This window comes from Vipera berus (assembly GCF_964194415.1).
Source record: "Vipera berus genome assembly, chromosome: 2".
Classification (NCBI taxonomy): domain Eukaryota; kingdom Metazoa; phylum Chordata; class Lepidosauria; order Squamata; family Viperidae; genus Vipera; species Vipera berus.
In genome coordinates this window covers 103202619-103213177 of record NC_138203.1, presented here as the reverse complement: position 1 = coordinate 103213177, position 10559 = coordinate 103202619, and the positions used below count along the sequence as shown (strand labels likewise).

The following is a 10559-nucleotide window of genomic DNA, read 5'->3' as shown; positions in this document are numbered from 1 at the left end:
GATCAACACAATCCACCAGAGGCCCAAAATGCTTTGGGTCCTAAGACTAAAACTCCAAATGCCTCCCCCCCCACCCACCCACCAAGCTGTTACCAATTACTATGGGGCCCAATACACAACAAAGTTATCCAGTGCAAATCCCATTCAAGTGAACTGCGGTACATCTAGACCAGGGGCTCAGACTCAATTCAGATGAGTGCTGCATGGGATTGGTTCATTAGCTTGAGGGTCTCACCCTTCAGGCCTCCTCATACCTTGATTTAAAAGTCTCTAGGAAGTAAAAAAAAATGAAGAGTATTGCGCTATGCCATTAAACATAAATTTATTAAATATAAAAGGTACCGTGAAACAGAGCTACTTGCAAAACAGTGCTGCAAAACAGCTATTTCACTTTGGCTATTTAGCTGGCAGCATTTTTTTTCCCATTAACTAGAACACCAATATTTGGTTTTTATTACTGCGCTGATATGCAATATTTCTTCATGATCATACCTAGGATGATATAAAGTAGGAAAGCTATCCCATCAAGAGCTGTATCCCTTCTTTCTTCTCTCTCCTTGCTAAAGAGGGACATCTTTCCTTTGGTCTCCCCCCCTCCCCCACACACTTCTCCTTTCCTTTCCTATCCTGGCAGTGATCTTGCTTGCTTGCCCTCTGTCCTTCCCATGCTTTGCCCATCAGACAGAGCCTTCCAATAGGGCAAATAGCTACAACCCCTCTCTCAACTGCCCCCTCTTTTCTTCCCTCACACAGCCCCAACCTCCTGATCTCTTTTCCTGGCTACGCCTTGCCTCCTTGCTGCTCCCACCAGCAGAATGTAGCACCACCTCAGAAACAGCATCTGTGGTGCAATGTGAGAGCAACTGGAAGCCTCAGAAGGGCTGCTTGCAAGAAAGATTTTGGGGCATGTTCTGTGCAACCTGGCCCACAAGGACACCTTGTGAGGCCATGGGGGGGGGGTGAAGTAGCTGCTGAGCTGTTCTTCTTCTTCTCCTTGCTGCTCAGTGCCCTGACCTTGCTGGGCTAAGCATTGTTGCAGGACACAGAAAATGATTTGGAGGGTGGTAGTTGTCCCCTAGGCCACAAGTTAGAGACCCTCGGTCTAGACTCTGTCCCATGATTTGGATTTGTCCATCTCTGCCAACCTGAACAGCATCACAAAACGCATGACTTGAAACAGCATTCAGGCTGTCTTGCTTTGTGTTTGTTTAACCAAAACTGCCCAAAAGAAAAAGTTGGTGCATTGCTCTTCTCATCACCGAATTCCACTAGCTGGGCAAAAGCTTCCTTTTGGCAACCCAGTCTTTTCAACACTATATTAAACTCAACTTTGCTTGCTCCAGCTTAAAACTTGCCATTTACAGGCCACTAGTCCAAAGTAGAATCTTCTGAGGTGTCTGTTTCTGGTATGGGTTCAATCCCATACGTTGGCATTGAATTGGCGGTGAGTGCATTTCCAATTCCAAAGCTACCTTTTCAGCTCTACCCTGTGTACTATCAGCCCACCCACCCCAAATGTACAATACCACCCATCTCTAAATGACACAGGATTTGTAGTGTTTCAAGTTATAATAAAAAAATAAAGAAAACAAGCAAAGACTCTCTATAAATTTTCTCTGGTCTGTGAAGTGGAGTGCAATGTTTCCTGTGCTCCCATCCATGCCTGAAATGGATTGCTCTGTCTCTCTTCGACAGCAAAATGTTCATTTGATTCTCCGTGTGTTTTAAGGGGAACGGACTGTTCTCAGTTTGTCAGACTTCAACAGGTTCAAGCTGATTAAGGTGGACCCGCATGAGTTGGATGCTGTTGAGGATTTTCTTCTGATGACCAACCAGGTTGATGCCAATGCGCTGGATATCTCTGCAAAGGAAAAGAGAGGAAGATCTCAGCCAAGGCTTTGGCATTGCCTAAACTTGCAAACTTATCCAAGCCACTGTAGCCTGGCAGAGCATTGTAACCATTTTGCTGTCTTCATCTCTTCCATGGGTAGGAATGCCTATTGCCTTCTAAGAGAAATTTGGCGAGGTACGCTCTTTTTCTTCCAACAATGAGCAATGGCTATTGTGGAAAAATGACTTATATGGTACACTATGGATGGCCACTGTTATTGTATTATCCAGATGTCCACTGTGGTTCTTGGCTGCTAAGGGAGAAAAGCAGGAGTCACCCCAGTCCCACAGAAAATTGCTAATATCCTGGGTCCAAAGGCTCTTCTGTTTAGATTACTGCAACTTGCACTACGTGGGGCTGCTTTTGAAAATGACTGGATTACAGCAGGGGTGCCATTTGGCTGCCCACTTGCTGACCAGTGAAAACTAGTACAGTAAAGGGACATCTTGGTTGCAGGTGCTGTTTTGGTTGCCAGTCACCTTCTAGGCCCAATTCGAAAGTCCTTTGTTGTTGCCATTATCATTCATGACAGCAATAAAAGCTGCCTTTTATAGAGCCTTCCAAGCAAAGGATGTCCTGTAAAAGATGACAACGCTTTAGGGGAGATTAGGAATTGATTAAGTTAATATTATTGTTTGCAGGTGCTTGTATGGTGCAGTTATATTTTCAAAGGATGTAAACTGTCCAGGATCTTTGAAGGAAGTGACACACAGATGTATGTATAACATTATATCCCTGCTCAGCTAAATGTGTGTGTGTGTGTGTATACACACACACACACACACATACATACATACATTATATATATATGGCTTGTGGCCTAGAGGTTAAAACAACTGCCTAATGTGCAATCAGCCCAGGTTCGAATCTCAGAAGGGTATGGCTGACTGATGAAAACAAATAAGTTTGAAATGCATATCAGTCTCCCTTTAATTCTTTGTTAGCAATCTAAAAAAAAATAAAAAAATAAAAAAAATTACACACACACACACACACACACACATATATATGGATCTTTGGTTATTCGGGTTTTTCCCCGCGTAGAACTAAAGGTGTAGGGGCGATGTTTCGACGGAATCCCATCCGTCGAAACGTCGCCCCTACACCTTTAGTTCTACGTGGGGAAAAACCCGAATAACCAAAGATCCACATACGAACACCCGCGAAAACCTCAGAAAACATATATATATATATATATATATATATATATATATATATATATATATATATATATATATATATATATATATATATATATATATATATATATATATATATATATATATATATATATATATATATATATATATATATACACACACACACACACACATATATATATATATATATATATATATATATATATATATGTATATATGTAGGTCTTGGCGCATTCAGGTATTTTCCCGTGTAGGATTGAGGGTGTCTTGGCTACGTTTCGATTTGGATTTGTTGTTTTAATGTTTTATGTTTTGAACAGTTATGTTTTATAGTTTTTAAAATGATTTTATAAGCCTTTTAATTTTAGATTGGGAGCTGCCCATACTTGGCTGAAAGATAGGTGGCTATATGAATACCAATAAAGGAGAATATTTGTAGCTCAGGGTTGAAATGAGGGGGTCCTTGGTGCTCTCTGAGCTTGCTTGTTGTCTTGCAGAGGTTTCATTACCCTAACCAGGGCTTTTTTTTCTCATAGAACACTCAGAACGGAGTTCCGGCACCTTTTTTGGATGGAACCTTGTAGGATAGGCAAGGTGGGTTGTATGACATGTGTGAGTTCGGGCACCTTTTTCTTTTACAAAAAAAGCACTGACCCTAACTAGGTAACATTGTGAGTGCTAGCACTGACTAGCACTGATGATGTTACCTAGTTTGGGTAATGAAATGTTTGCAAGAAAACAAGCAAGCTGAGAGAGCACCAGGGCTATATAAATGTTTTAAATAAACAAATAAAATGTTGAGTAATAGTACTGGAAGCTCCACAGCTAATGCTCACCAAGAGAATGCAAAAAAACATATTCTAAATCACGGATGGGTCACGTGTGGACCTTTATATGTTGTTGTATTACCATTTCCCAGAATCCTGGTTCTATCTGAATTTCCAAAATCACACATTCTAGCTTCACAGTTCCTTACTGCTTACACTACATCAAAGCGTGGCCTTGCCAAATAACAGCAGCTGGCCAACCTCACCTTTGCTTGAAAAGTAAGTGAGATCATCTAGGTCAGGGGCAGGCAACCTTGGCTCTTTTATGACTCATGGACTTCAACTCCCAGAATTCCTGAGCCAGCACGAGTCATAAAAGAGCCAAGGTTGCCTACCCCTGATCTAGGTAATATTTAGGTGGGAATTCAGGGCTTCTGAATAGGCTAGATTTAAAGATTAAAAAGGTATCCCATAGAAGTTGAATTTATTCAACTAAATTTATAATATATTTTATAAATATAAATTAAAAATGTTATAATATTATATTATAATATTATACATTTATAATGGACTGTTTTATAGGCAAATTTATCTTATCTTGGCATCAGGCTTTAGATTGCAATCATATGTGCTGACATTCGATAAATGAAAATTATCTGGCTTGTCATAGCATACTTTCTTGCCAAATATGCTCCCCATTTCCCACACTTAGGGAGAAACAGTATCCAATTCTGCACACATAGTCCACATTGAAACACCTTAAGTGAGTAATAGTTGTTCAGAAAGATCCTCTTTTGAGAAAGATGACTCATTTCTTCCTATTTTCTTGAAGAGGAAATACACCTGAACTGGAGGACATTTTGACCTATGTTCTGTTCTCTCTTAAGTATACAAATACAAATGATATACTGTAATTGTAAAAACCCAAAGAGTATGTAGATATATCTGAGAAGGCCAAACTTGTGCTTCTCTGCAGACTCAGTCGTACTGCCACACAATCGGAGATATAGTTCTTACTCTAAAGTCATGCGTGAGATGACATCAAATGTAGTCAGGCCAGCTTGGTCAAAGTTGTCCTTGTAACGTCCCATCTTAATGGCATCCAGCCATTCATGGGCATTGGAGAGTGAAGGGAAGTCTGGGGGCGAGTTGCTTAGTAGATGTTGGGATGGTCTATAAGGAAGAAAAGAAGAGGGACATTTCAAAGAGCAGAAGAACAAACTGAGATGTGCTCAGCATCAGCCATTCAAAATGCTCCAGGAGAAGTGGTAAAGTATGTGACTTTTGAAACATGCAAAATACACTACAGGGAATTACTGCCAACCTCAGTTCTGCCAGATACATCTGCCAAGCAGCCCTGAGGTCTTAGGGGGTTTTATTTCTGCTTTCTACGGGTGCAACTGATACCTGAAGAGGTTTTCAATGGAATTTAAACCATGTTACTAAAGAAGGCTCCTGTTATTCCTCTTCTAAAATACTATATGTTTTGCTTTTCTTTTGCTGATAGTTTTGGTCAGAAATAAAGGCACCTTTACGCATTCAAAAGTTGTTGTGGTTTTTTTTTTCTTTAAAAAAAAACAACCCTATGTACAACTAAGGATTTCTCTCTTCTTTCCCGGATCTGGATGAAAGTTTGTGATACCCATGGGAAAATGTTTCCATGCCAACAAGATGGACTTCCTTCCTTACTTCTGAATCCATCTAATCTTGGCTGCATCCTTCCCCAGGGAACTCCTCTTTGTTGACCCCAAGATTTTAGTTGTATAAAGCTGGGAAAAATACATGGGAACGTAGGAATTTCTAAAGCATTATTATCAGCTTTTGTTGAGAAGGTTCCACAATCACCTCATCACCAACAGAGACAGACCTCTCTTTACCAATTTCATGTTTTCACCTTTGCTCATTAGATACTGTGATCAGTCCCCACACCTTGCTAAACCCACAAGCCATTGCCTTCAAGAATTTTTCTAATTTAACTGCCTACCATATAGCTATTTATTTAATAAACACAGAATCTGAAACCAGGAACTCTATTAATAGAGCAAAATAATAAGCGTCGTTATACTGCATAGTGGGCTGAGAGTAGGCTATGAGCCACAGTACTCTTGTTTCCACCTTATCTGAACTCTCTTCCCTTTGAATCGCACTCCTTTTAGCAATTAAGAAAAAATACTAATTTACTTTCATTATGTGTTGTAGGATAATGTTAGAGCATTGCAAAATGTAGCTATGGCTATCACTATTATAATATTTGCTTTTTTTAAGCTAACATGGATATAAACTTGGGAAAGAATGTGATGCTACTGATGAAGACTTAGAAACAAGAATTAAGCTTTGGCTTCTATGGGTGAAAGGAAGAAATTAGTTGTCTGTCTGTATAGGGGCGATATATATATCCCCTAGATACTGTACATCAGTGGTGAAAAACCTAAGGCCCTCCAAGACACTTCTTTTTGCAGTTGCTCAAAACTGGTCATAGCATTTCCTGACATTTTGTAGTGGGAAATATTGATAAATTGTAGTGTAAGACCTATCCAGAATAGCTTAGATTGCCAAACATTTCCTCAAATCCAAGGAATTCTCCTCTTCTCCAAGGAAATCCAGGTCTCATCTGCCACGACTGTTACAAAACATTTCCCATCCTGACAAATGCATTTACTCCTGCCTTTACCGGCCTTTTGCTCTCCGTGTCCATGCATTTGATTCCCTTCACTATTTTCATCCCTTATAAATTATTTAAACACAGGATTCTATTTAAGAAGAGTTTGCATACTTTATGTTGACTCTACATGTATAACAGGTATCAGGAACTTTTTGATTATTGTTTTCTTTGTCCAGAGGAAACGTCAGATTCCAAGTTAATACCCAGAAGTTACGCTTGATCTCTACATTTCAAAACACAGCTTTTCTATCATCCTCTCCAATTTGTGGATTACACACTTCCCTGATTCTCTCTTCCTACCTGCTATTTCCCGTGCCAGTTGCTTTGAGAGCAGATGGTTTGCGAATCATCTTGTCTAGGGCATTGACTATCTGCTCAAATTTCGGCCTCTGGACCCGTTCTTTCTGCCAACAATCCAACATCAGCAGGTGCAAAACAGTAGGGCAGTCTGGAGGTGGTGGAAGACGATAATCCTGGTCGATAGCATTGATTACCTACAACAAAAGAAGAAAGGCATAAGGACATGCTCCCATTGGCATATACATGAATGCTATCCAAAAAGTAAATATCTAGTTCAAAGCATGTTCTTTAAGTGTTTGGGCCACATTAAAACTTACGTCTTGATTGGACATATCCCAGTAGGGTCTCTCTCCATAGGACATGACTTCCCACATTACAATGCCATAGCTCCAGACATCACTTGAGGATGTAAATTTGCGGTACTGAATAGCCTCTGGAGCTGTCCAACGAATGGGAATCTTGCCACCCTATAATTTTAAAGGAAAAGAAGAGCAGTATGCATCAAACAGCTCTCAATTCAAAACAAGTCCACTGAAATTAAGTCAGTTCTTAGATTTTTTTTAAAAAAAGTAAGTTAATAGTTTTAGAAGAGCAGAGATTCCTACTGATTTTAGTAGTAGAACTAAAGTGCATTCCAAAACAATGGCAGCTTCATTATATCAAACTTGTGATAACCAAAAGAAAGACTATGTTCGCTGCCTTGAGTTGTTTATAAAATAATAAAGGTGGGGTATAAATTAAAAAACAAATACCATTAAAATGTACCTAATTCTTCAGTATAAAGAGAAATAAATCATATTTTTCACTTTATTTAGATAACTGACAACAACTTTAGCAGAAGACCCAGAGACGGTCTGCTCAGAATTGCCTAAACCACAAGATGGGTGGCAAGTAAATTTGATAAATAAAAATAAGACAACACTTAAATATAGCACAATGCAAACACAGAATCCTGCCTGATCATTACAGATTCATGAAAAAGTATTTTCTTGTATAAGAACTTACCAAGGCCCCGGTGTAGGTTGGGTTTGAAGCATCGTCTTCTAAGAATCTTGACAAGCCAAAATCTGATACTTTGCAAACCAAGTTGCTGTTGACCAGGATATTGCGGGCAGCCAAATCCCGGTGAACATAATTCATATCTGAGAGATAACGCATGCCAGCTGCTATGCCCCGCAACATGCCAACTAGCTGCAACATGCTGAACTGACCTTCCTTTTGCTGTAAGTTACAAACAAGAAAGAAGAGCTTCTATGAGATATTACTTTAAATGTTTTCTAATTTCTCACCTGCATCAGTAGTGTGACAATCCCAATGCAGACTGAATAAGATGATACTAAATAATTACAGCTTGGTGCAAGATTCAATTGCACCTGACATGTGTGATAGGGAAAGACTCAAGAAGCTATTAGCTTTTCAGAATGAACCATTTCCAGTCTAGTTCTTTCTAAAGAGCAATATTTGTGCTTGGCTTTTGCAGGTAGAGCTTTATGTTTTTCTGTATTAAAAAAAAATCTTCATCACAGTGGAACATTAATTCAATCCTGGTCTCTGTCTGGTGGGCTTTCTGTTTGGAAAGAGTATTTTGGAATCAATCTCTAGAGCGTGACAGCTGCAAACCAGGCATCGTAACTTCAGTGGAAATTGAATAAAGATGCTAGAAGTGAAAAAAGATTAGCAAATAGATACAACAATATGGAAGCTTCAGGAATCTTAAAGACCTGGATATATATATATATATATATAGGTCATTTCCGACTCTAGGGGCCGGTGCTCATCTCCGTTTCAAAGCCAAAGAGACAGCGCTTGTCTGAGGACGTCTCCATGGTCATGTGGCCGGCAAGACTAGACGCCAAAGGCGCATGGAACACTGTTACCTTCCCACCATAGTGGTCCCTATTTTTCTACTTGCATTTTTACTTGCTTTCAAACTGCTAGGTTGGCAGAAGCTGGGACAAGTAACAGACGCTCACTCTGCTACATGGCACTCAGGATTCGACTCGCCAAACTGCCGACCTTCTGATCGACAAGCTCAGCGTCCTAACCCACTGAGCCAACACGTCCTCTGTAAAGTCTCTAAACTGCTTATCTTTTCATTGCTTTCAATTACATATACATATATATATATATATATATATATGTAATTGAAAGCAATGAAAAGATAAGCAGTTTGGAGACTTTACAGAGGTGTTGTCTGAACAGATTAAAAACCTGGTGTGTTTAGCAATGTTGTCAAATTAAACATATTGGAAGTAATTAATATCTTCAATAAAAAGGGGGCCACTCAAAAGGAAATCATGAGTCTAAGAATTTCGATCCCCAAGTAAGTACAAGGGCTTTGAATGCTTTGCAAATATTTCAGAAGTAATTGAAACCTGGAAGGAACACTACATTTCAATAGCACCAACATCACATTGGATTTATAAGGCCACCAAAACAAATGACTCTAGGCAGCACCAAGTATTAAAACATCATTTTAAAAAATCGAAATACAAATCTATACAATTCAACAAAACCTCCTGCTGCGGTAAAACATGCATTAACTATAATGAGTAGATTCCTTCGAGCAGTTGCATTTTTTTCAGGCTTGCACAGAAAAAAGAATCTGGCTGATTCAATTACTAACAGAAAAGAGACATGCTTGAGCAAGATCTGAAGCATTTTAGCACTCCTTCTATTAGGAGTTTCTATCCTGCTATTATATTTCCTGCATTAAAAGCTGCAAAGCACATTTGGAAGATGCTGGGATGGTTGCTTAATTTTTGACCCCTATTTACATGAGAAGCTGATGCTCCGGGACAATCCTGGTTTTCAAAATAGCAGAGGACTCATTTTCTTTTGAAATTACAGGCAAATAAGAATATTAATACTCTGGATCCTTTTATTGTTAATTGGATGTTTAAATCATGAGTAATTGCAAAGTAATTTGGATTGCCTAAATCGGTAAAATAAAAGCACATTCAGTTAAAGCATCTCTTCATTTGGCAGTCAGATTCAGTCAGATTCAGGTGCATTAGCAGATTCTAAAACACGTGAATTAATATGGAATTTTGAAACGTGTTTCCACACCATTAAAAAAAAGCATTCTTGTTTTCACAACTCGCTGACGAACACAATCTACACTTTGGCCTTCATGGGGAAGAGGCTAAAACAGTCACCGGTAGAACTAGATTTATAAACTTACAAGAACAGATCTTCAGGCTATAAAAAATATTTTGGGAACTTGGAATATTATTTCTTGAGATGTGATACAAGAAATAGTAGGCCCAGTGAGATCAATAAAACATCTGAATAAAAAAAAATCTAAATCTTAAATATTATCTACTACACTTTAAATGAAATATCTCAATTTCAGTGGTTCTAACTATAATCAGAACTAAATGTGTATCCTATTCATCAGACTTAGTGTCATTTAATTTTAATTAATATTAATTTATATTTTAAAAATAGAGAAGTAAATGGAACATTTCCCACTAAGTACAGCTATCTAAAAAGCTACTGCTTACACTGAAGTGTCTCATTTTAATATTCATCTTCCGATACACAAAAGCTACTGCATTTAAAATATTATTGAGACAAAAAGTAGTTTAATCTATGGCAGCTTGCAAACTTTGACAATAATGTTAAAAAGTTCTCTTCTAAGATATGAATTCCTGATCATGTACAGTAACAGTTAATTATTGGGAAATTTCCAATTAATATTAGTATGAACATTATATGAATGCCTATTATGCATACAAAGAATCAATTATATGGGATTAAACATAATTGGAGTAAAA

General features: G+C 38.5%; 1 protein-coding gene across 3 annotated transcripts in view; it reads right to left on the bottom strand.

The window, feature by feature from the left end:
• Positions 1 to 1551: 1551 nt before the first annotated feature.
• Positions 1552 to 10559, bottom strand: part of LOC308664500 (ephrin type-B receptor 5) — a 175535-nt gene continuing 166527 nt past the window's right edge. For all 3 annotated transcript variants that reach the window (XM_081321780.1, XM_081321779.1, XM_081321781.1), the window contains 5 exons: positions 7786 to 8001; positions 7098 to 7247; positions 6781 to 6974; positions 4836 to 4991; positions 1552 to 1861 (listed from right to left, as the gene is read on the bottom strand). In XM_081321780.1, coding sequence (XP_081177906.1) covers positions 1753 to 1861; positions 4836 to 4991; positions 6781 to 6974; positions 7098 to 7247; positions 7786 to 8001 — 825 coding nt within the window. In that variant the 3' untranslated portion in view covers positions 1552 to 1752. The remainder of the gene's footprint in view (positions 1862 to 4835; positions 4992 to 6780; positions 6975 to 7097; positions 7248 to 7785; positions 8002 to 10559) is intronic.